Source organism: Clytia hemisphaerica, unplaced genomic scaffold, assembly GCF_902728285.1.
Source record: "Clytia hemisphaerica strain Z4C2 unplaced genomic scaffold, Clytia hemisphaerica genome assembly, whole genome shotgun sequence".
Lineage (NCBI taxonomy): Eukaryota > Metazoa > Cnidaria > Hydrozoa > Leptothecata > Clytiidae > Clytia > Clytia hemisphaerica.
The window spans coordinates 2,321,272-2,348,388 of record NW_027103528.1 but is presented as its reverse complement, the minus strand read 5'-3'; the positions used below and the strand labels follow the sequence as shown (position 1 = coordinate 2,348,388).

Here is a 27,117-nt window from a genome sequence, read left to right as displayed (position 1 = left end):
TTAAAAAATATCCATTCAAGAATATTAACAATCTGACTAACAAAACCAGTAAACTTGCTCATAAAATCCAGTTATACCTTTGTTATCGAATAGAAGTGAAAATCTCGTATTGCGATTTTGAAAAAAGAGACACTTAAATTCCCAAACTTAAAATATCTAAGATCAAACAATAAATAAAACAGATTATACACTAAAATGTACATGTTAAAAAGAGTTTTTCTAGGGCGTCTTTTTATGACGACGGAATCGTTGAGTGTCCGAAAAGTCAACATCATGATCATCAAAATCATAAACGCTTTCCTGATAAATGACCTTGGATAAAATTTTACATTTCCGACCAAGTCGTGTCCCCGTAGGGTCAGTAACATCGACTTCGTTCGTTTTGTCGGTTGCTTTTTTACTTTTATTGTCACGTTTCTGTCGATTGGATTCGGAGTATTTTGAAGTGTCATTATCGATCGGTTTTTTAGAAGCCGATTTACTTCTTCGAGATTGTTTAGGTGAGATTGTGTTATCTAGGTCCACAATGGTTTCGGAAAAAACACCGTCATTGAATGAAATATCTTTTACGTTCGATTTCTTTTTACTACAAGTTTTTACGTTACGTTGTTTACGCGGCGATGGAAGTTCGTCCGTATCGTAATCGCAATAATGTCCTCTCGAAACCGCCGATTTACATCTACGCGAAGGTCGAATTGTAGAGCGGGTATTTTCTTCTATCACATTTTCAGTTTCATCTGTCAAACCTCTCTGCTTTTGCGAGACTCTTTTAATTTTGGTAGCCGATTTCTTTCCTGAAGATTTTAATGTATCGTCGAGAGTTTGAAGATCTAGACCTTGTTCAAACTCATCAAGAACAGAAGTGTTTTTATTTTCCACATTCGGTTTTTCGAAAGGAGTCTTTTTCTTTTTGACAAAAGTTAACTTTAGGTCACCCGAATGCCCTGGACTGGATGTCCATTCTGAACTTAGCATTCTGTCGCGTTTTCGAGGACTAGAGCGGGTTGGTAAGCGTGGTTTCGGCATTTCACTGCTAGCACCCGCCTTATCTATCTCTCTTCGAGTTGTTTTGGTTTTTTCCGATTTGCTTCTTTTCTTGGTCATAGCGGGTGATGTCGATCGTGAAGAAGACTCCACACTAGATGTTTTACTAGATCGCCGGTTATTTTTGATACGGTCAAACATGCTTTGACCGAAATTGAGGACCATTTCTTTCTCGAACTCCATATTCTGCTGACTCACCCCATCATCGTCACAAGAAACAACAGATCTCTCCGAATCAGTTCGCCGCGAACGACTTCTCGCTTTTCGAACGATTGGTGGTGTACTTTTAGGCAAGGTCTCTTTTTCAATTTCACTGCACTTTCGGTCGATCAAAGTTTCATCAATTGGAATAATTGAATCTTTCCTTGGTAATAGCGGCATATCAGTGCCGGAGGAGAGTAAGACTTGTTCAAGTTCATCCAACCGACTATCTACACCATCATCATTGAATGTTGACGCTTGGGAAGGAGGCTTCACATTTTCTTCAAAAACTGTATCGTCCACATCCATTTCAATTTGAGGAACTTCGGCATCTTCCGCGATTTCATTTCCATGATTGACGGGTAGAGATTCACAACTGATTGTACGACTTCGTTTCCGATTGCTTGGAGTCACCGGTGTTGTAGCGCGTCTCTTCTTAAATGAAACAGCAGGTTGAGATTTTTCAGACGAGGATTTCTTTTGCCTGGTACGGAGAACACCTTTAAAAGGCGAAAATTGATGATATTGGTCAACATCCTCTACCAGTTTTGTCGGAGTCCTCAGGTTTCTCTTGAAAGAGGTGACCGGTAAGGATTGCTCAGACGAAGAATTTTTTCGTAATCGAGGACTCTGTCTCAATGAAAACGGTGATGATATAGCTTGTCGGTCCTTAGTCGTAAGCCTTTTTGACGGGGTTTTAACATTGGTCACTGGCGGTGATAGTTGCTGTTTACTGCTTGTCGATGACGAAAACCTCGATCTCGTTTTACAGCCTCTCTTTGGTGTTGTACCTTGCTTGAATATGGCAACAGATATATCGTCTACTAGTTGAAAGTCTTCAACACCGACCCCCTTGGCGTTCAACTTCTTCAGATTTTTTTCATACTCAGGGTTATTGATGATTCGACTCAAGTTGTTTGGTTGGTCATTTTCATCCACGTTCTCGTCACTGAACTCAAACATCTCTTGGTCAGAACTCTGATCAACTTTATTCTCTGCATGGAAATGTTCGTTCGTTTTAATAACATCATTGTTATCGTTGACAGAAATCGGTTCCTGTTTCTCGATCTGTTCAATGCCGCATTGAGGTGATGGTACAGTTTCAAAATCTCGATTCTCATTCACGTCTTTCGTTTCACCGTCAAGAGATTTAACTTGTATATTATGTTCATCATTCTCTTTCAAATCGAATGGAACGACTTCAGAGTTCGGCATTTCATCAGCTTGTACTTCTTCAGGTGGTGCTGACTTGAGCACGTGATCAGCATCGCAATTTTCGATTTCACACTCAACACAACCGTCAGTTTCAGGGTCAAACCCGAGTAAACATGGTTCAGATTTCGGTTCAGACTTCACATATTTATCTTCATCGTTCGAGAAATTCTCATCAACAAACGATTTCATTAAAATATCTGTCTCGTTTAGCTCTGTATCGTCTTTTGTAGTCTCCTCGTCTAACCTGATGATTCTAGAAACAGACTTTGAAGGGTCTACAGGCTGCACTTGCGATTTCAGTATCCGTGTAGGAGTTAAAAGCTTTTCAAGTATGGGGTTTTGTTTTGTGTTGAATATAATTTCAGGGTCGTCCCTATGTGCGTAGAAGCTGTTACTCGTCCGGTGAAGAATATCTATCGGAGCACTCTCATCCAAAGAAACATTTTCGTTGTTCGGTGGAATCTCGTCTCTCGGTGAATTCTCGTCTTCATTTTCGTTGGCGAGCTCTTCTTGAGTGTCTATAGTTGACAACTGCGACGAACGATGCGAGTTACGTTTTCGGGTGCGTTTCACCTTACGGATAGGTTTGTCTGGCGTTTTTACTTGGTCGGTCACACTACAGTCTTTAAGAGGTTTCGCGATGTGATTTGTGTTGTCTGGCGGCTGTAGTATGGAAGTTATTGGTCGCGTTGACGAGTCGAGAGGTGTTGAAATATTACTGACGTTACATAATCGTGATGGTGAGTTGACAGTTGTCGTAATTTCGAGTTTAGCAGGTGTACTAACCATTGGAAATGAGGTGATAGTCGATAGAGCTGTTACTGATGTCTCAAGTTTTGATGGCGAGCTGACGTTCGGGAAAGAGAAAGCTGTATCTGGTTTGATGGGACTTGCATCCAATGTAGGCGTCCTGAGTGGTGAATTCGCATGGAGGATGGTCGTTGCTGTTGGTGGTGGGAAGTGGTGGTTTATGCGTGGCGAACGTCGAGGACTGAGAATTAAATGTTTCTTGAGCGGGGAGTCATGTTTTATTGGGCTACATGGCAAAGATGTTTGTTGCTGTGTCAGCACTTCTGTGACATGGTTGTTCGTTGTTGGAGCACCTTTTGTTGAAGGAGAATTTCGTTTTAAAGGACTACGCAGCCTTGGGAGAGGTAATTTGCTGACCGTTGTTGAAGTAGTGGAAGCTTGTGACACTGTTGTGATGGTTGATTGAGCTTTTGTCGAAGAGGCGTACTTGGTAGAAGCTTTATTTGAAGGGACAGCTGTTGTTCGAGTTTCCCTGAAAAAGAAATTTAAAAAACTTAAATCAATTCTCGAGACTAAAAATTCAAGTGAAACATATTTCATTTTATCATGCAAGCTAACAATTATTACTGTTGTAGCATTGTGAAAAGCTTTTGTCTGAGCTACTACCCCTTGATGAGAAAACATATCAAAAAGTAGGCTGACTCCCTTTTTGGGACTCTGCTGATTTTTTTTCTAGACATACCTATTGCTATTGAACTTAAGAATTCACGGAATATGGGAGATAAATCTTGTAAAACAACATACTTTTGGTGAAAAATGATGTTAACTTACTTTTTAGACAAATGATCAAGCTTAGCGATGGTTTTAAGGTCGTTGACGAAAGCTAAGAAATTGGTGCCTTGACCGATGAGTTTATCCAGTTGTTTGAAATTGTTTGAATCACGGGCAAACTTCCTGTGATGGTCACTTCGTAGGTGCTGACAAAGAAAATGATACGAAAGTAAAAATGCAGTTAAGGTTCCAATATATTAAGGCCCGAAACTGTCAATATGAGCAGAAATGGAAAACTTCATTGAATAGTTTGAACATGAGAGATCTGTATAATTGGAATCAGCTAAGTCTGACTTTTCCAAAGGATGAAATTCACAAACTACCTATTTGGCTACCGGCAGGGAAATGACTTATTTATCATGATCGGGTCGGGTCACAAAGTAACTTTTCCGAAATGACTAAACCTCGACCGAAGTTTTGAGAAAAAAATGGAATTCCTTGGCACTTGGTTTCGCAGGACCTTTTGTTGCTTGGGGAGAGTCAATTAATTTTCATCTTTCCATAAACACTTTTTTCTAATAATTTGTGCTTCTTCCCTCAATGAAAATAAATTCAATAGAATATCTCATCTCATATTTGCTAAAATACTTAGGAAAGCTCTTCATTAGTTGCTAAAACTAGTTGGTATTTTGAATCTTGAGAACGTTTTTAGTCTTTATCGACCGCCGGAGGCGGTTTCTTTCATAGTGGTACGCTAATCTCGTTTTGCCTTGGCTCATTACTTTGTCTGCCATTTACTTTCGGTTTTTTTAACTAGATTACCCAGGTGTTTCTCTTTTTTTTCGCTGAATGTCTTTTATTCGGAATTGAATAATCGAGACATGAAAAATGACTATATTGTAATCTGTTTTCAATGAATAATCTAAAATGTACTGGAGATGACATGTAGGCGTTAATAATGTGCACCCGCTCTCTCGCGAGCGTGATGCGTGATGGAAGGCGGTCGTTTCAGTGTGGTTTAGATCCACACTGTGACCTAGTCGACCGCCGGAGGCGGTTTCTTTCATAGTGGTACGCTAATCTCGTTTTGCCTTGGCTCATTACTTTGTCTGCCATTTACTTTCGGTTTTTTTAACTAGATTACCCAGGTGTTTCTCTTTTTTTTCCCTGAATGTCTTTTATTCGGAATTGAATAATCGAGACATGAAAAATGACTATATTGTAATCTGTTTTCAATGAATAATCTAAAATGTACTGGAGATGACATGTAGGTGTTAATAATGGGCGTGCGCTTTTCGCGAGCGTGATGCGTGATGGAAGGCGGTCGTTTCAGTGTGGTTTAGATCCACACTGTGACCTAGTTAATTTCGCATAGCGAAAGTATTACGATAGCCTTTCGCGGTGTCATCGGAAAAAAAATTAGAAAACGAAAGTGCTTGATACGGTGGACGAACTCACTAAATTTAATTTACAAATTACACGCTCGTATAACCACGGACGATTTTCGCGGGTTTTCTTTGGATTACGTCATATATCTTTGTGTTTTTAGCTCCACAGTTTTGATTTTTTTTTTATTTTCTTTATAAGGATGGCGCACAACATCAGCATTTTTATTTTTCTTATAAGCATTTACTTTATAAGAATCAAATCAATAACTCTGGATAGACGGTAATATACTTTTCGGTAATTAGTTCTTACAAAGTAAACAAAGGATGGCGCACAATATGAGCATATTTATTTTTCTTATAAGCATATACTTTATAAGAATCAAATCAATAACTCTTGATAGACGGTAATATACTTTTCGGTAATTAGTTCTTGCAAAGTAAACAAGGGATGGCGCACAATATGAGCTTACTTATTTTTCTTATAAGCATATACTTTATAAGAATCAAATCAATAACTCTTGATAGACGGTGATATAACTTTCGGTAATTAGTTCTTACAAAGTAAACAAAGGATGGTGCACAATATGAGCATATTTATTTTTCTTATAAGCATATACTTTATAAGAATCAAATCAATAACTCTTGATAGACGGTGATATAGCTTTCGGTAATTAGTTGTTACAAAGTAAACAAGGGATGGCGCACATTATGAGCATATTTATTTTTCTTATAAGCATATACTTTATAAGAATCAAATCAATAACTTTTGATAGACGGTGATATACCTTTCGGTAATTAGCTCTTTCAAAGTAAACAAGGGATGGCGCACAACATCAGCATTTTTATTTTTCTTATAAGCATTTACTTTATAAGAATCAAATCAATAACTCTCGATAGACGGTGATATACCTTTCGGTAATTAGTTCTCACAAAGTAAACAAGGGACTGTGCACATTATGAGCATATTTATTTTTCTAATAAGCATTTACTTTATAAGAATCAAATCAATAACTCTCGATAGACGGTAATATACCTTTCGGTAATTAGTTCTTACAAAGTAAACAAGCGATACTTTTATGGACCTACCTGGTTATCAAACTAATCAGTGAACATTGAAACACATAAGACATAACTGGTCAAAATACAAAAAAAATAAAGAAAATGAAAGCATATTGAGAGAAACTATCAACACTATTGAAAAAGATTTTTGAAAAAGAAATAAAAAAGCTATTAAGCGCTTTTCTTTATAAAAACCACTATCAGAAAAATGCACAGCTTAATAAATAAGGTTTCCAGAAAACTCAAACCGTCCCACTCTACCGTGACATTTTCTTCTGTTAGAAAAAATAATAATAAAACAATTTGGCTGATAACATTGATATATGCTCATAAATAGTGATTCTTATAGATAAAGATTCGTTTTTCAGCCAAAAAATAATAAGTGTTTACAGAAAACTCAAATCATTACCCTCCACCGTGACATTTTCATCGTAAAAAAACTAATAAAAATAATAATAATAATATGGCTAAGAACATTGATGTTTTCTTATTAAAAGTGGTTCTTATAGATAAAAATGCGATTTTTGAGCCAAAAAAATTTTTTTGCAAAAATCTGCTTGAGCCAAGCTTTAACTATGATTGTACCTACTTTCATGCTAAAAATCAGAAAAAATTAATGATCCAATTTTTCACAAAGTCCAAAAAACCCGTTTTTAAGCCGTTTTTTGGCCCAAATTTGCCCAAAAATTTTTTTTTTCGAAAATCGGGCTCCGTCACATTCGAGGGTTTATGGTCATGCACCTTTGTGCCAAAAATCAGAAAAAACTAATGAACCAATCTCGAGAAAAGCTGGTAACTAACACACTAACTAACGAACGAACGAACATGGGTTAATTTATAGGAAGTCCACCAAACCGGGGTAGGTCCAACAAGAGATAGCGCACAATATGAGCATATTCATTTTTCTTATAAGCATATACTTTATAAGAATCAAATCAACAACTCTTGATAGACTGTGCTATACCTTTCGGTAATCAGTTCTTACAAAGTAAACAAGCGATGGCACACAATATGAGCACATTTTTTTTCTTATAAGCATTTACTTTATAAGAATCAAATCAATAACTCTTTATAGACGGCGATATACCTTTCGGTAATTAGTCCTTACAAAGGGCTACAAAGTAAACAAGGGATGATGGTGCACAATATGAGCATATTCATTTTTCTTATAAACATTTACTTTATAAGAATCAAATCAATAACTTTTGATAGACGGTGATATTACCTTTGTTTATTAGTTCTTAAAAATTAAACAACAATTGTTCTTAAATTGGTCTCTTTTTTTAGCGATTTTAAGCCTCGTTGTTCTTGCAAAATTGTTTCATCAAGGCTCGATGTGAAGTAGATTTCAAATTGGCTTCAATCTCTACTTCTTGTTTTTCCTATGTAGTTTAAATTCTAGGCGAAATTTTCGACTTCAAGTCGTCTTGTTTAGTTTGTATCCAGATGTACTGTAGCCCGGGGTCCACTTATAAGGTTTTTTGATAGACTGGATGGCGCGGTTAAGAGGCCCGGTAGTTTATGGTAGTTCTCAATTTTGAGCTTTTGCATAGTCGGAACAAAAACAGCCCGCCAGATTTCAGTTGTTTTTGGAGGAATGTTTTTATTTGAAAATAGGTTATCAGATTACCTCGTCAAGTACTCCACGTCTACTACTTTACTGAACTCAGCGTCAACAAAAATGATGGAAAAGCAGCAAAGTTAGACTCCAGTTAGCCTATACTAGACGTCACCCGCGTTTTTTTTAACCAATTAACGAGATGAAAAATCCCGGTTTTTAGTGAGGTGCTCGCTAGACTCCAGTCTGCGGCGTTAAAATAGGGCATCATCGCACGAGACCGTTATTGTCAAGATACAGGACATACAATCAAATATTTCAATATTCAAATTGGAAAATTTATTAATTAAAGTAATTTTTTGAGGATAGAGAAAGTGAAAGTAAAACATGAACAATCAGGTTTGGATGAACGGAAAAGAATTTGCTTTATGAAGAGAATCACATGAATCAAGTCAAAGAGCGATCAGATTACAACACGACAGACCGTTGATTTAGGCGGATGGCAGTTTCTTGTAAACAAAGTCTATGTATTTTGACTTTACTTTCTGACTGATGGACTGTATAAAAGTGTATAGACTAATTAGTTCATATGGGATGATGTGAGAAGGTTGCGTGGTATCAAATTGAAATAAGATAAGATTTCCTGGTTAGCAGAAGACAACTGAAAATTGTCTTAAAATAATCATCAATAATGAAATATGACTCAAAGTTGCTTTTTTAGCATCCGAAGTATTTTCATGTTACATTTCAAACAGGAAAATTGTATTTTATTATTTTAGCTGTGTAAATTTATGTTTGAATTTTAAATGCCGCGAATGGCAGTTTCTTGTAAACAAAGTCAATGTATTTTTACCAGTTTTCACTTTACTTTCTGACTGATGAACTTTGTATAAAAGGGATGAGGTGGGAAGGTTGCGTGGTAGCAAATGGAAGTGAAAATGGTTAAAAATCGGCAGATGAATAAACGATGAATAAACGATAAGTTTTCCTGGTTAGCAGAAGACGGCATAAGATTGTTTCTTTTCTAGCATCCGAAATATTTTGATATTTCATTTCAAACAGGAAAATTGTATTTTATTAGTTTACCTGTGTAAATTTATGTTTCAATTTTAAATGCAGGGTGTCTACAAACATGGGCAAGGCAAAAATTACTTTTTTTCCTTAATCCAGCTCTAAACGAACACGAATGAAATGTCTCTATTCTAAATATTTTCAAGTATTTTCTCCCACTCTTCTTAACTTTACAGACAATGAAGCCTTGCCGTGTTCTTAAATAAAAACATGTGCCCGATATGAAACGGGAACACTTATGTAAAAATAAAACCTTTAAGGCAAGACCAATTTAATTCGTTTTTCTACGGGCCCATCCTATCCTATTTTTGCTAAAATCAAAAAAAAAAAATATTTAATTTCCACTACAATATATTTAACACACTAGTTATTTATTTGTAGGAATTAAATTTGAATAAAGCTGAAAATTAATTCAAGAAATTGAGAAATTTAGAAAATTAAGCATTCCACAATAAAATTTTATTGTGATCTTCATCGAAATAGTGTGAATTTTTGATCCAGATACTTTTGGAAAATATTTTCAGTACCTTAACAACCCTGATAAATGAAAAATGTATTCTTATTACCCATATCAGGGATATGTTAAAGCGGAGCTGGATAAAGCACATTTGAAAAAGCCTTGTTCTATCTCTGTCCCTGACATTAAAATTTGATATAAAATTAAACTTTTTTAATTACAAATTCGTGAAATTTGGATTTCTTTTTAGCCAATCATTCTGCTGCTGCATTTAGTGTTCACGATTAAAAACTTTTAATTATCAAGAGGGTCTGTAAAACAGGTGTTGAATAACAATTTAAAAAGATGAAAAACATTGTTTTCATTAGTAAAGTTATAAGAAATTTCTTCTGTAAGATAATAAATAGCTCTTTTTCAGTAGAAATACCGCGCTACACCGCAGGGTGCCTCATTTTCTAACTGATATTTTCAGATAGCAAGTCGGTATGTCTGATTATGGAGAAAATTTCAAGTCGATTGAAACAATATTTGTCAAAATATTTACATCCGAAATTTTTAAAGAGAAATCATGAAAGCTTCTCAAATTCATAACACACGCTGATAAAATTAGATTTCATTTACAAAGAAGCTTTTGGGGTATCTTTTGCAAATATTATTTTGATGAAAAGCGAGAACATCATAGCAAAATATATGCAAACGTACTGCATGAATACTTTGTCTGATTTATTTTTCTTATAAAAACAGAACACTTTAGGGGACAGAGATAGATTTCTATATTATGAACAGTTTACAATAGAAAAAACAAAGAAGCAATCCGCTAAGGAATTCTCGTCCTTTATCCAGCTACGCTATAACATATCCCTGCCCATATTTTTCTAACGATCTGCCAGTAGAACAACAAATTAAATTGGTCTCGCCTAATATTCTTTCAATTTCAAATTTATTATTCTTTTAAAAGTTATTGATAATTCTGTTCATTGAAGGCAACGATCTTGCTTATACACACCCCTTCTCAAAGATCTGGTGATATTGATATTATTCCCATCTTTTCTTATGGCTGGAGATTAGAATTCCATTGTTTTTTTGCCAGAATATTCAGTGGGAATGATAAACATAGCACAATATTTTGCAGAGAAGAATGATATAAGATATTAGTAAATCTGATTATTTTCAGCGGGGACGATTGTGGCCAATTTTTCCAATGGGAAGGGTTCCAAGTGGATCTGTGAGTAGGGGGGTGTTTATTTTATATAATAGACTGTTCTTGTGATAATGTTCATAGAAAATAAAACAAATAAACAGGATGCCAGCGGAGATGATGTGTTTTGGTGAGGTTTGGGCACCAAAAGAGCTCTCCTTGTTCACATGCGTCACCTCATTCGTTATCTCCTTAATAGCAAGCATAGGGAATGGAATCATTATTTTTGCGGTAATCAAAGATCCTTTTAACAAGCTGCACACACCGTTCAACTACTTTTTGGTCAACTTAGCTGTGGCGGATATGATTGTTGGCTGTGTATCAATGCCCATTTCAGTGTACATTCACTATATGGAATATACAGGGGTAATGACAGCAGTCCTTGGAGACTTGCTTCACATTTCCTCCCTGGTTTCAAACATGGCCAGTGAGCTCAGCATAGTTGCTTTGGCCGTCGACAGATATTTAGCTGTTTCTGATGCCATCAAATATCGAACCAAAGTCAGCTGGACACGATGTATCATCGCAACCGTGACCATTTGGGTCGTTTCGCTCTCTGTACCGTTCCTAAGATTGACTCTTGGCTACATCCAGTACCTGACTATCTTTGTAAGCAGCGCCATACTGGTTGGTAGTATCACCTTGGTAACATTATACTTCAAAGTGATTAAAGTGCTAAAGAAACAATCTGCAATTTTAAGTCAACACTTAGACAACTCAAAAAGATCAAAACGAGAATTCGACAAAAAGCGACTGGCAATGGAACAGAAAGTCACCAAAGTTTTTTTCATCATGGCTCTGGTTTTTCTTGTCATACATCTTCCAGCTGCCATTATGATTTTCATTTTACGCACATGCGCAAACTGTCACTGTAAATTGCGTCATGTCTTGAGAGATCTCCAATTTTTGCTGACGTCCGTAAACAGTACGACAAATCCTTTTGTTGTTACACTGCGCTCAGGAATCTATAGGAATGCTGTTAAAAAGATTTTTTGCGGGAAAGAAGAGCAAGAACGAAAGATGACCGAAGAAATTTCGATCAGCACGTCACAACAAGAAGCATAAATTATGTCTTCATAAAGAAGCAAAAATTATGTCTTCATAAAGAAGCTATATACAAATTTAACGAGAAAGACTTTAATGACTTATGAAAACATTGAAGGCAAAAGTTTATGTTTATGATAATAATTCCAGTTCACGTCTCCAACAAAATAAATTATACATTTCCTAACTCCTTAGAATTTTCATGCACTTATCGGGAGACCTCTCCTGAAACTGTGAGAATCGTGAAAGTTTTAACTCTTCGAGCATCTTTGGGGGGTGGCAAAACGAATTTTTTTGACAATATGAATTGGCATCTTTGATGAAATTTTCGCCATCATTGATGACGTCATCGTCACTTGATGACGTCATCATTCTTTGAAAATGTGACCCCCTCTAACTTTTTTTTCAGGCAACTCCACGTTATATGTATTTTTGGGCAGAGGATGAATTTTTTGCCACCTGTTGGTATCGTATATTTTACACACTGTCCCAAAATTGCCTGTTTTTGCCTAAACGGCCCAAGAATACTGTATCTAGTGATTGGAAAATGCTGTTGACTTGAATAGCATGATCCGTTTTTTATCTAAAATGTCAATTTTCAGCATAATCGTCCGATTTTGCTGAAATTTTGGCTACAAGCTTGTCTCATCATAAGATGGTCCAAATTTCAAGTTCATAGCACTTGCCAATATTGAGATTTTAACGGGGCGTCGTTGTATATTAATCCCTAGGAATGGACCGAAAGTAACAGTTTTTCTTAGCCGGGATGTACACGTGTATTTGAAAACTAAATATATTTGAGCATTTGAAGTAAGGTAGACAAGGCATTCTATGGGTTGATAAGCACAGATATCTTATCTAAATCACTAGATTGAGCTTCTCCGTTTCTAGCTGAAGCAAAACTATACAATATCCTGTAGTTTATGTCTATGTTTCTTTTCTTTAAAGCTGATGTAAAGTAGCACAGTGTGTACTTAGCTCGAAGCTAATCAATATCAACTATTAATTACAAATCTATCTAAAAGGTTGATAACCTTCATTTCTTTACGTACATGTAGAAAGAGAGTCAAAAAGGGCAATCATTCCTGAAGAAGAGAACGTCGTCAGTAAAGAAGAGACTTTTAAAGAAATTGAAAATTATAAAAATACTAAAGGAACCTTACGAGGAAAGGGCTGGATGCAACATACGGCGCAAAAACATCTAAATATTTGAATTTAAAAATGTAATTGAATTTTGAGTAAAAGGGTGATGTTTAAAATTTTTAAATAAATTTACTTTGGATGGAGAAGGGAACATCAACATGAAAATACATGCTACAGTAAAAGGCTAGATGAGCTACTTTCATTGACTTTCAAGCCCGAAGGGCTAGACTCGAGACTCCTAGATGGGAAATGAAGCCACTTACTTCCTATCCAGAACGCATGCGCGTGGCTTTTACACAAACACCGGATTGAAAGTAAAATCTATCGCTAGATTTCAAAGAATGCAGTCATCAAAAACAAAGGAACCGCTAGATACAATCCGTCGTCATGATTACAGCGCGTTCTAGGCACGTTCTGAATGGGAAATAAGTGGCTTCACTTTTTCTTGCCAAAGGTAGAAGATTCTACTATATAAACTCAATGGCTACTTTGGCTGAACTTTGATCTACCTTTTTTATTTGTTGACAATTTTGAGCCTAAAAGGGTTCCTGATGACGTTTGTGAAATGAATTCACTTTAAAATACAGAATTATCTGGGATTATAAAAATTGGTCCTCAAGTTGATCAATTCTGCTCTATTTAAAGTTGAGAAGTAAAATAATTACTGCAATTACGAAAGTTTCTTACGAATTTAGATAATTTTGACCAAATTTGACTAATTTTCCGATTCTCAAGCTGACCATATGCTCTTACGATATTCTTATATCTTCCCCGAATTCCAACCTATACGTTTTTATAAACTGGATTCTAATAAAAGTGTGTATTCTGAATCAGAAAAGTGTATAAAGGGATAGAAAACAACTTCTTAAAAACAATTGAAAAACGGCTCGCCATATACCAGGTCTCTTGCCCTTAAGGGAGTCTGCTTCGATTTAATAGGTTTCTTTTGTTGTCGCTATAAAAAAAAACTGCATAATTAGCATGAGACATCTCTTGTACATTTGAACAAATGCAGAAGCACGAAACTTTAAGTCGTGCACTTTTAAATTTTACTTGGTTCTGGTACCTTGTTTGTTTATCATCGAGCACTAAAGTCTGTCTCAAAATAATTTGCAACTGGAGACAAAAATGGCTGTAACTTTGGATAGAATTCGAATCAAGTTGCGATTTTGTGCTTGTTAAAAAGATATTCGTGAGTGGAATATTATCAAGTAAAAATTTGGAAAAAAAAAGGAAAATGAAAATGAAAAATGAAGAAGAAAAAAATCAATTTCTTGTAGAAATGTGGTATAATTACCATTTTCACAAAAGTGATTCTTCAATTTTAGATCATCATCACTGTCAAAAAATTTATCAAAAATATTCATTCAATCAAAAGATATCAAACAAAGTTTATTGCTGGTTGATCAATGATTAAATTAGCATGATGTGACGAAATTATTTTGCTTCAGTCCTGATTATGCGTAAACTTTGGAGACTTATATTTTGGTACACCTCGCTCATAGTAAAATATACCTATATTTTATTGCTCAGAATTTCCTACTGATTCTACTGATATAACCGCACCGTAAAAAGCTAGAGCTCAAGAAAATTATAACTTGATGTTGATTTTACACATGATTTCTAGCAGTTTTCAGAATTTCAGAATCAATTTGATATCAATGTATTGAAAATGTTTTTTTTACCATAAATTGGTATAAAGCTTGTTGCCTATTCTTAAAAACTGAACTAGTAATCAGTGAAAAAGGTAAGACATATTCTCATTTTTATCGTCAAAGCATGTAGAAACAGTCCTTTTTATATGGCGAGCCGACTTTTTTAGACTTTCATTGAATGAAAATGAAGTTTTCAATGGAGACGATCGCTGCATTTTGGGTAATTAGAGAAGCTATTTTTTACCCCTTTACACTTCTCTGTCTGAATGAAATCAGAAAATATTACGTCATCTATTTGTTTCTTAAGCTAAGCATCCATCTATCTGCAGGACAAAATGCCCAATCAAAAAGTCTTTCGAACACTTCCAGTGACCTATGCAGCCTATCAAAGAGCGCAAGAGCCCCCGAAGGGAACACCAACTTTTAGCAAAAGAGGAAAAATCAACGAAATCAGTAAACCGGACAAACAAAATTTAGACAGTAGCAAACGAAAGGCAAGATGCAGAATTTCGTATTTTTTCTTACATAAAGCAAAACCTTTGTCTCCACATTTCGATTGTTATAACAACAGGTCACTTGTGGATTTTTGTTCTAAAATTTCTAAAAAGTCTATGATTTAGTGAACAAAAATATATATTGATAGTAAAATGGCAGTTTCTGCCAAATTCTATTATCACAGGAAAGAAATCATCAAATCCCAAAGTTTGGGAAACATTATTTCTTGATTCGGGAATGGTGCATCTCCCAAACCTAATCCCAAGGTCGGGATCCTGCAACTGTTGACTAGTTTGGGAAATGTAAAATCACTGAGCTAGATATAATCCGCATAGCTCAGCTGCGCCAAATGTACTTTCAAAACTTTTGAATTTCCCTCTGAACAAGGAACTAACTTCAAACTGCATTACTCAAAACAACATTGGAATATAAGAAGGCATACTTCGTAGTCATCAAGGCGAAACAGGCGTCATATTGAACTTAATTTAGATGTTAATTTACTGTTTTAGAGGGAATTTCACTGTTACTTGCACGCACGATGCAGTACCTCTGAAATGTTAACGTGATTCAAATGAGTTATATTTGTTGTTTCTTCAGAAAGATGTAAACAAAGATTAAAAAATGACTAAAGAATTGATGTGTAATGGTGAGGTTTGGGCACCAAAAGCGCTCTCCTTGTTCACATGCATCGTTTCAATCTTTATCTCCTTAATAGCAAGCATAGGGAATGGAATCATTATTTTTGCGGTAATCAAAGATCCTTTTAACAAGCTGCACACACCGTTCAATTACTTTTTAGTCAACTTAGCTGTGGCGGATCTGATTGTTGGATGTGTGGCTAGTCCGATTACAGCTTACGTTCTCTGGATGGAGTATACCGGCGTGTTGACAAAAACTCTCGGAGATTTGCTGCATGTGTCCTGTTTGGTTTCAAACATGGCTAGCGAACTCAGCATAGTAGCCTTAGCTTTTGACAGGTATTATGCCGTTTCTGATGCCATCAGCTATCGGGCAAAAGTCAGTTGGAAAAAGTGTATTATCGCAACCGCGGTAATTTGGGTCATTTCGCTCTCTGTCCCGTTCCTGAGATTATATCTAGGTTACATCAGATATCTGACTATCTTTGTAAGCAGCGCCATACTGGTTGGCAGTATCACCTTGATAGTATTACTTTATAAAGTGAGAAAAGCGATGAAGAAACAGTCAGCTACCCTAGGTCAACATTTAGACGACTCAAATAGACCAAGAAAAGAATTTGATATGAAACGGTTGGCAATGGAACGGAAAGTCACAAAAGTTTTCTTCATCATGGCTCTGGTTTTTCTTGGCATACATCTTCCGGCTGCCATTATGATTTATATTTTACGCGCTTGCGCAGAGTGTCACTGTACGGTGCGTCATGTCTTGAGAGATCTTCAACTTTTGCTGACGTCAGCAAACAGCACGACAAATCCTTTTGTGCTCACACTTAGCTCAGAAATCTTTGAACGGGCAGTCAAAAAGATTTTCTGCAGTAAAATATGGAAAAAATACGAAGAACGAAGCATGACAGAACCGACTTCAATCAGCACGTCACAACAAGAGCAAAATCACAACACAGCTGAACTACAATCCATTCGGCACCTAGAACATGATGAAAGCCAAAGTGTCTAACAGCGATTAACCAAACTGGTTATTTTTAGCGGAGGTGACCATAACTTCTTGGGGGTTAAAACCTGCTCTTCAAAAGTCCAAAAAATAATTTTGAAATTTGAGCAAATTCCCATCTAAAGAAAACTCACGTCAAACACGGTAGAATACCTTTTCATCAGCGAGGTTAGTGCAAATAGTGAAAAATAATCAAAAAAGCCGCAGACTCAAGATTTTTATAGTTAGATTTTAGCGATTCCTGCAATAAATCACATATCTGAAACCCCCATGAAATTGTGACCCAATAAAAAGTTGTTTTAAAGCCTCATAACCTGCTAGCGTCAAATGTTGATGATTCGGAAGAAATTCCATCTTCTTTATTTTAAAGCATATGATTGAACGTATCTTCTAGAATTAGCCTTTGACACAATGCTTCCCAATAAAAGAAGGAACGACTCTCGTCATCATCCATCACACGTGACCACAAAATATGAAAGGTTCTTTTTTGAATTTCTATTTTATATTTCTATCTTTAAGGGGGGAGGTCCAAATTTTCAAGAAAAGGGGGATAGGACTCGAATAAAATAGGGGAGGGGGTTTGAATTTTTAAGAAGGGGGCCAAGATAAAGATAGAGGGTTGATTTATAAGTATATAATATCTAAAACGTATTACATCGAATATTGAATTTTTTGGACTTTAGAACGGGCGTTTATCCGAGGGGGGCGTTTAAAAAAGGGGACATTTATTAAATAATCTTTAACAAAGGTCACTTTAACAAAATGAATGGGAACCTTTTTTTGCCTTTTCGTTTTCTTGGAGTGCAAATATGCCATTATAAGTTTGAATACTGAAAGAATGCAATTATAACCCATATCTAAGTTTCCCTCCATATGATTCTCCCTTACAGCTACTTGTTTCAAACAAACAACCCTCCCTAATTATAGAGGGGGCGTTTATTGAAAATTTCCCTTTAGGGAGGGGTGTTTATTCGAAGTAATACGGTAATTCAATAGGACAGTTGGACAGAAATTTTATGAATTTCTTCATGTATATAAAATAGCTCATTTTGATTAACATTTTGTATATGGTATGTGCCCAACAAAATGTCAATGTAAATAGCAAAAGTTTTGCCTGTCACACCATAAAACTGTTGAACTTGAAGTTTGAAGCTTTTTGCATATTTTTTAAACGGTTGATAAATTCCTGCTGTAAATAGTGTGGGTTCCTGATATTCTAAAAAAAGGGATGTTTATAAGGGAGTAGCTGGAAGTGCAATGTAAATCGGAGGTTGAGATCCTCCACAAACTACCGGTGAGCTTTCTCGAGATCTGAAAAGCACTTTTCGAGCACTCTTTGAAAGTAACTTTTTTATTCAATGGAACATATCTTTTGATCTAGTGAACCAAATCTAATAAATGGCCCATCAAAATTTCAGTTAATCTTTCTTCTTTTCAATGGACAAGAATTTGTTCTTTTAAAATTTACAGAAGTCAAGAAAGTCAAGTTCAAAGAGAGAAGCTCATGGACTTAGGTTCCAGACTTGATCATTTTGTTTAAATTCGATTTCTTTGTATTTAGCTTACGCAAACCAATTTACTTTATTCTAATTACCCATTTTGATTTTACTTATGCACATTTTCCTACCTATTGTATATTTCACGGACTTGTATTTTTTTCTTTACCCAAATGTATTGATTATTTTTTATAATATTTCATCTTGTTTAGTTGAAATATGATTTTGTTGAATCAGATAGTTTCACTTTTGATTTCACTTTACTTTCGATAAGAAAATCGAGATCAATATTTCCATGTAAGAATAAGGGAGAAATGACAAACTTAATACATACCTTATTCAAGTCTTTGTACCGTAACGAACAGCAATCACAATACCCAGGTCTTTCGCCACCCCCGTCTTTCTTTATATCACATTTCCTCTTTGTGATTTCTTTCTCTTTTTCTTCTTCTTGCACTTGTTCTTCTTCAGATAGCTTATCACTAGAAATGAAAAAAAACAGCATCAGTATCTAACCGATTCAGTTGAACAACTAGTTAGTCAAAGCTAGAAATCTCATGTCGATATTTGCAGGTTTACAAAAATGTATATTTTAATCTTTCCTATTTCAAATACAAGCTCCAATGGCGGATTGTTTAAAAAGAACGAACAAGCTACATGCAATTCTTTAAGTCCAAAAAAACCCATTTTTAGGCACATTTTGGTCCAAATTTGCCTTCAAAATCTTTTTCCGGGAAATTTGGGCATTTCGGCGAACGAACAGACAGACAGAGGTTAATTTAAAGGACCTCCAAGGTAGGAGATTTATAAAACTATGATTGTAGCTTTCAAATGTAAAAGATGAGTCAAATATCACTCACCTCCTTACAGCCAATGAAATGGTCTCCTCTTCATCCTTACTACTGGGCTGTTCTTTTGGTGTTTCTAGTTTCACTTTCGATTTCGATTTCGATTTCGATTTCACTTTGGGCACGTCAAAGGGTGTTTGGGTCAACGATGTTTTGTAGTAGATGACAGGCCACTCTTTGAATTCATGGAGAACAGGTCGAAACGCACTGAAGAGAAACATGGTCATGTATTGTCAGTAATTGCATAATACTTAGTACTAGAATGTGTAGAAGAATAATCATTTTAGCTTCAAACATTTTTGTCAATTTCTAACACGTTCACTGTTGACCCCTTTGTAGAAATCGAAGAACTGACCCCTTCGATTGACGTCAATAAAAATAATAAAATATTCAGTTGTAAAAAAACTTACAAGGTTTTATCTTCAATTTTGAAGCAGGGAGGTGTCGACTTGGTAACTATAAATGAATTTCAAGTCAAAGGGAAACCTTTTAAAATTTCATACTATCCTGACTTAGAACAATGGACTTGACACTAAATTGGGTTAATCGGATTTCCTAGGAATTCATTTCTACAAAACAACTCTCCTACTTAAAAAAAAAACAATTTTTAGAATTGTCAAAATCAAGTTCAAATTGAAACAGATCAAACCAACCTTTCACATCAGCGACAATTCTTGTGCTTGTTGACATAGATTTGGCCTGAAAAACAGAAAAAACTTCCTCATGTATTTGTTCTTCGATGTTTTTGAATATTAACTTTTTAAGCCAACCTTTACCAGGTTCTAGGGTGGATTCTATCCGAAAAAACCTTGGGGTTACTTTACAGTAGGTAATAATCATAGTGAAAGAAACTTTTTGATACATACAGTAGTGTTTTTCCTTCTACTGTTACTATAGCTTTAACTTTAAGAAACACTTACATTATTGGTAAAAGATTTTTCTTTTAATGCCTTCATATTACTTTCGCTGTTAGATTTTCTTGGCATATACTTCCTCACAAATTCTAAAAGGGGAAAAAAAAAACTCTGTCCAGAAATGTAATCCAATACATTCATCTAATTGGATTTGTGGTGTGGTAGCAAACGCTTTTCAGGTTTGACCATGCAATGATGATGCACTTTTCACCCGAGTTGTTCGATTACAGTTACAAGTTGGCAAAGTCAAGTTGATGTCACAATACTAGGGTAGTGAATGCTGCCCTAGATAGGGTCTGTTCTATTCAGAAGGATATCTCTCAATACATTAATAAATCCTTGTCCTGAAATCTCCATAGCCATGCTAAGTTTGTTTTAATTAATTCATCAAACTACTGTGATTCTTCAAACCCTGAAATCTTACCATCAGCACTTATGACTTTTGCTCCACAAATTTTTGCTTTCTCCCAGACATTTGAGGTGCCTGCACCTTTACGCTGAAAAATCATGATATAAGTAAAATTATATTACTGTTTGGCTGATTCTAAGAATTAAATTGTACTTCTATAGCATTGTAAAACTAAACCGAATGTAGTCTTCTAAAAGAATTAATGAGGAAATTTAATGATTGGACTCAAATATCTTGGTATAAATTTGACTTTATGACAAGGAAAATTCTAATAAAAACGATTCACTTACATTGCTTAAGACTTTGCTCATCAAAGAATAACTACGTGACATCTAAATAATATAATAATATGCAAAGAAAACAATTTAAGAAAATCTCCCAAACCATCCTAATTATACAAATCCTACTTACACAAAACATATTTCCTAAAATCAGTTTAAAAGATTCAATACATTCCAGTGGTCCTCCCAAGAAAAACGGGGTCCATGCAGGAATATGCCTCTGGTTGGGTAACATTTTAGGCTCTAAAAAAACCTAACATATAAATGGTTATGCATTTACTAATTCTTGAGACTATCTGACAGTTGATTTTTGGTTGTTTTTACTAATAGAAACGAGAATAAATCTTTCAGAATTTATATATTAGGGTCAAATTTTTGTCTGGCAGGGTTCCAAATTATTCTAATCTCAATCTGAAAGGGTAAATTTTCCAAACTTCAGTGACATGTTCTCGTTGTCAAGGTGGATTCTAGATACTTACAGATCGACTGTCTCTCCTTCCGGCTTCAACACTGAAATAAAACAAATTCGATTCCAATTTTGAAATTCGATTTGAATATTTTTACTTTATTTGTGATCATGGTGCAATGAAGACACCAAAAATCAAGCAATGAATAAAACTAAATTTTAGTTTTCACTTAATCATTAAATTCAAAAAAGTTTTTTTAAATAAAAGTCACATAAGGGGTATTATTTTTCAACATTCTGCTTTCTTGAATTCTTTTTATGAAAATAGAAGGTGAAATACAGGTAGTCACACCTCATTTGTGGAGAGTCAGTACTGTATGGAGAAAACTTCATTGAATTCTTGTTAGATAACCTACAAATAGAAAAAAATCGAAACAATATGAAGGGAAAATAACATAAAGATACCTGGCTGGACTTAAATAGGTCCGTCTCTTCCTATGTTAATAAGCTAGAAAATCATGAATTCCCTCCTAGCTGTTCCATTTGAATTTCATATAATGACAAAATTCCCGACCGATCGACTGGGATTATGTGGCGGCAAATAAAAGTCCAGCCCTATTTTAGCAAGCTAAAATCAAACAGAAGAATGAAATATGCCATTCTCAAAATTATTTTACATACACTGCTTGAGGACTTGGACTTGGGCGACCTGCAGAAAGTGGACTATTTTCAGCCTGTTCCCCATTGTTAGCTTTTTCAACTGGTTTTGGAACAGTCGTGACAACCAATTTCACATTTCTATCAAAGAATTCTTCTGTTTTCTAAAAGTAAAAAGATTTGCCTAAAGGTTACTTTTATTTTAATCAAGCAGCTTTGCAAGAAAACAATGCATTTTTTGTATTCATAACCAAAACTTTCTGTTTAAAAAAGTAATAGGAATTGCAGTTGTGAGTTTTTCTGAAAACTTACCCCACCAAGAGCAATAACTCGATCTATGATTTCCTTTTGTCTTGATGCATTATTTTGAACGTTTACAAAGACAACAATGTCTTTCAATCGCTTTTTATCTTTATTGAAATCCAATTTCCTTCTTCCTTTTTCATTGCTTTCTTCCTCTAAAAAATATTTGAATCGAAAGGCTTTTGTGTGTCCTTCTTTGGTAGTTAGTTAAAATGAAATTTGTAGTTAGGTGTTATTCATCCTTACAGGCAAAGCCCAAGGGACAGTGTTATTCCTTAAAGTATAAGAAGGAGTATAACCCTAAAATAAACATTTCCTCAGATTTTTAAATAAAACACAACAAGAAAATAGAGTCAATGGTGTAGGTTTCTTGTTGTTTTTTATTTAAAAATCCAAGGAAATGTTTATTTTTGGGTTATGCTTCTTCTAATCTTCTTATACTTCATGAAACTGTCTGGCACTGTTAGATTATACCTTAAAATGAAACAACTATGAACATTACTTACTTTTACGAGGACTCCTTCTCAGATTTTCAATACCATGTTTCTTTGAAGGTGTTCTTTTTCTACTTTTTCCAATCCCTTTGTTTCCATTCATAATTTTAAAATTTATTTTTATTAACGAGTCATTTTTGTTTTGTTTTTTACATTCTTTAAATTTCAACCCAAGAAGACATGTATGTTCTTTATTAACTGAAAGAAAAGGTAGTGGAATCATGGGTATTGTGTCTTTGCAAAACATACAGTGATTTAATCTACTGTAGGAGAGAATAATAGAAATTAACAGAGCCTAACAGTCTGTTTCTCTAAGTAGCATGTATGCATAACTTGTTGTTTTTTTATAACCATATGGGGTTGTGGATTTTTATGAAATTTGTCGTTCTTTTTGCTTATTTTTAGTAAATGCAGGATTCTTTAGATAAACCCCCTCTAAACTCTATTTCAAGAGGATCTGTAACAAACCAGCTTCTGTAAATGTAATATTGTAAAGACGACTGGTTTAGAGGCCCACTGTGCGCCTACAACTGTAAAATCTCTATAGTAAAAAAATATAGCATGATTTTCTACTTTCAGACGGAGAAATTTTTGCAGCATGCCATTTACTATTGTCTTTTCAAGGATCAATTAAAACTCAGATACCCGTCATTTTTGCACCTGCTAACAGTGCCTTAAGGCACTGTCCCGAAATATTATTTGATAAAATTTGACTATATTATAATCAAACTAATCCAACTATGAAAAATCTATTTCTTTAAAATCAAACTTAATTGAACTTTATATTTTGAAGACTTTGTGAGTACTCCATTTAAGGTCAACAACCAAACTCAGTCAAGCATCAATCGGACAATAAAGTGCGATGTAGATTGATTCAAAATGCATTTTAATTAGTTTGAATAATTACTGGTTTAGAAATTGATACCCGTTTTTCATAAGAACATCTTATTCTTAGCTTTTTCAAGTTTCCAGCCCAGAAATGTTCATAAAATGTCTTTATTTTGAAGGTTTTGTGAGTTTTTTTGTCAGTATTTTGGTGTTTCAGGGGGTTTATTTGATGCCGACGACCATAGTGTCCTCTTAGGTTGGTTCCCCCTACTAAAAATTCAAATTTTTCTTGATTACCCCTCTTTTTTAATGCCCATCATATTTAAAAAAATTTCTGTTTCGCCCTCTTTTTTTCTTTCCTCCCAGTTATTTCAAAATTTTGCGGTTCCCCCATATCGCTAACATAAAAATGCTTTAAACAAGTTTAGAGTTTTGGAAAGCTAGAAAATAGCCTTGAAACTACTTGAAAATGAAGTTTTATTGAAAAGTTGGTTTGGTTCAAGTAAGGTTTGCTGATTTTATTGCTTTAAAACAGATCTTCTATGAGATTACCTTGAGATCACTTAAGTTCCCCAATCAAAATTTCGCGAAGAGGGGAATTCTAAATTTTCGCGAGGATAAATTTCGCGAATCAGCCCCTTTTTGACCGAATTTCTTTATTTTCCTAGGGGTTCAGGCAAAAATCATGATTTTAAATTTTTCGCAAGGATTATATTTTGCGAATTTCGCGAATCCACAGGTTTTTAAAATTTTCGCGGGGATTATATTTCGCGAATTTCGAAAAAACTTGCGAAATTCGCGAAATATAATCCCCGCAAAAATTAATCCCCTTAAGGTACCTCAAAAAAAGGGGCAAAATCAGAATCCCCCTTTATAAAGGGGGGAGGACACTATGACGACCGGTGATTTTCGCCGACTTCAAAGCCTTAAATGAGCTCAAAGTCATTTTGAATAATAGGTGCAAAAAAGTGAAACATAGAAAACTTTTCATTGAATTATACGGAATGGGGGATTTGGAAACTTTTCTATATTTAGTTTTTTGCACAAACCCCTGTAACTATGGGCGAGCACCCCGTTGCTAAGATGTTGGCTTGAAATCGAAAATGATACCACTCAAAACGAAAGTAAAATCGGCCCGTACTCGAAATCCTGTAAGTTTGATATACACAAAAGTTTAAAGTCTATACTGCCAGATATCAACAATCCCATGTTTCGACCAACCGACCATTTTCGTTATCCCCAGCAGACGACGTACAAAAAATTTTGCAAGTAAGTATCCAGACGATCTCAATCGAACGGAATCGACGATCGAACCAATCGAACCAGTTGAACCAAATCGAACGCAATCGACCGATTGAAATTCGACTGTCGAACGCAAACGAACCTCAAAATTCTGGGTAATATTCAATTGGTTTAATTGTTGTTCGACTGGTTCGATCGTTGATTCCGTTCGATTGAGATTTTCTGGCTTTATTTTTGCAGCTTCCCAACATCAAATGAAATTAATTTCAATTTCCCGTAGAAATTATGCGATAAACAAACCGGGGGTCAATGAATCGACGATCGAACGCAATCAAACGCAATTGAACATCAATCGAACGCAATCGAATATCAATTGAATCTGAAAATTGCGGTAATATTCAATTGAGATTCGATTGCGTTCGACAATCGAATTTCAATCGGTCAATTGCGTTCGATTTGGTTTGACTGGTTCGATCGTTGATTCCGTTTGATTGAGATCGTCTGGAAGCAGTGCGTCACAAACAGCGATATTTCGATGGCACGGAAGCGCTTCAAAACACCAGCTTTTTTTGGAGTTTTGTCTCGTTTACCCAAACGCTTCAATCTCCCGTAGGCTTAGGGGTCAAGACTAGAACCCCTAATACGAGACATTTGCCTCACCGAAAAAAATCATCATCATCAATTTTGTTAATTGTCAGAATAATTTACTCACTGGAAATACGGAACTTTCTGAAGTTTCGTTTTTTTTCGGTTGTGCTTCATTTTATAAACAACGAAGATGAAAAGGTACCATCAATCCCGCGAGTAAAAGAAAGTACTCTAACTAGTCTAAAAAAAATGCGCTCGAGCGGCAAATAGAATATCTCGCAAATCAATATATGCATAAAACTGACGATATCCTTTCTTTTTTATGCTTGGGTGACGTCACCATCGATCCTGACTTGACAATGGAGAACCAAATTTGGCAATGCATAATTATTACGAGCGGCCAAGAAAGTTTGTGTGACGCAAAAATTGCGCGATAAACGAAGCCCTAGAAGAACGCCCACTGAAAATTGAAACTAGGAATTTATTGAATATTTCACTAATGAAGTATCAAACTTTTTGTTTTTTGTAATTATTATAAATTCATAATTTTTGAATATTATTTTTTGAATGTCAAAGGACAATTAGAGTGAATTTAAGCTGTTGGGGTGGATATTGGGCAGACGGGCGTTTTGCACGTTCCGAGATCGGAAATTAAACAGGAGTAAAAGACGGGGGCGTCTTAGTATGTAATATTAATTCATTATTCTTTTATTTTTATTTTTCGCGAATGAAAAATGAATTTTTGATTTTTGAATTAAGGAAATATAGTATAATATATTATATTTGATTGTCCATGGTGTCAGCCCCCCCAGAAATCTGAAGGGCACCTAGGACAGGTTAGTAGAGGGGGGCTAATGCCTTGCAATTCTTTGGGGTTACCTAGATTCATTAAGGGTACCTAGCTGTCTTGATGGATGCTCTGGGGGCAGGTTATATTTTCCAAATCGAATATTTCAAAATATTTAAAATTATTGAATTTTTTTACCCCAGCACCTAGTTTCCCATCCAATTTCTCTTTAGTTTCCCATCACGCCATCTTTTGCTATATTTTTCTAATGTGGTTGTTTTGATTTACAGCCGCCATCTTTATACTATAACAACAAAGCTTATTAGCAGGCGTTCATGCGTGAGCGCTTTACACGCTATCATTAAGATTTTAGGAATAACAAAAGAACAAAAAGTGTCAATTTAAAAAAATTTTTTTGGCTGAATGGGGGTACCTAACTAAAAGCAATTTCTCAAGGGGATCTAAATTGCTGGGGGCACCATGCTCAATGGGGGCACCTGAAAAGTGGGCTTAAACCATGTTGTCAATGCCAAAAGATACTTAGAATAATCTGCTGTGTTGCTTCGCCATTTACCCCCGGATTGTTTTAGTAGGCACTTCAAAAAAAACATGTGTATATGTTGAAGCCGACTGTGGACTGACCGAAATTGCAATTACATAAATTATTGTGGAAGTGAACGCTTGAGACAAATGTTTGGGAAATCAAAAAGACAACTTTTGTGAGGATGTGGAGTTTTGTTTATATGGCTGTTTGTGATGCACTGAGAAGTGTACCTATTCTTCAAAATGAAAATATTTAGGATTTTTAAGTTCTTCTTTTTATTCAATGATTTTTTACGGCACTTTGTTGACAATCTAACTCTTGCATCAAATTCCGCTTTCTTCAGTAAATTGAAGATGAGAAAAAAGCTAAGCCTAAGGTAAGGATAACGAATTGAAACAAATATTTATTAAGGGTGGGATTTTACAGCCGCTCATCTTGCAAGGCACTGAAAGGCGCAGAAAGGCGCAACGGGGTGCCAAAAAGAAGGGCCGTTTGAAATGCGGCAACCTTATTGGTGGAAATTTGATAAACAGCTGCGAAGGAGTGCTGGGAAGCAATCAGTAGTAGAGATAGTCCAGGGTCTGGAGCTCAACTATTTTTTGCCTTTGATAATCTGATGGTGGA

At 35.3% G+C, this 27,117-nt stretch overlaps 3 protein-coding genes across 3 annotated transcripts; 2 read left to right on the top strand and 1 right to left on the bottom strand.

Moving 5' to 3' along the window:
* Nucleotides 1-142: 142 nt before the first annotated feature.
* Nucleotides 143-22,698, bottom strand: LOC136799533 (uncharacterized). The gene is made up of 14 exons (XM_067056251.1): nucleotides 22,517-22,698; nucleotides 22,020-22,165; nucleotides 21,732-21,871; nucleotides 21,403-21,462; nucleotides 21,124-21,154; nucleotides 20,654-20,695; nucleotides 20,379-20,451; nucleotides 19,961-20,043; nucleotides 19,694-19,739; nucleotides 19,451-19,496; nucleotides 19,053-19,247; nucleotides 18,527-18,674; nucleotides 4,042-4,187; nucleotides 143-3,742 (listed from the first exon to the last, which is right to left on the bottom strand). Exons 1-14 carry the CDS (start codon nucleotides 22,605-22,607, stop codon nucleotides 220-222), a joined length of 4,770 nt encoding a protein of 1,589 aa, XP_066912352.1. The 5' UTR covers nucleotides 22,608-22,698; the 3' UTR covers nucleotides 143-219.
* Nucleotides 10,801-11,943, top strand: LOC136799421 (5-hydroxytryptamine receptor 2C-like). Its single transcript, XM_067056131.1, has one exon. The coding sequence runs from the start codon at nucleotides 10,818-10,820 to the stop codon at nucleotides 11,775-11,777; it is 960 nt and encodes a 319-aa protein (XP_066912232.1). The 5' UTR covers nucleotides 10,801-10,817; the 3' UTR covers nucleotides 11,778-11,943.
* On the top strand, nucleotides 15,591-16,875 carry LOC136799532 (5-hydroxytryptamine receptor 2C-like). Its single transcript, XM_067056250.1, has one exon. The coding sequence runs from the start codon at nucleotides 15,671-15,673 to the stop codon at nucleotides 16,700-16,702; it is 1,032 nt and encodes a 343-aa protein (XP_066912351.1). The 5' UTR covers nucleotides 15,591-15,670; the 3' UTR covers nucleotides 16,703-16,875.
* Nucleotides 22,699-27,117: the final 4,419 nt, after the last annotated feature.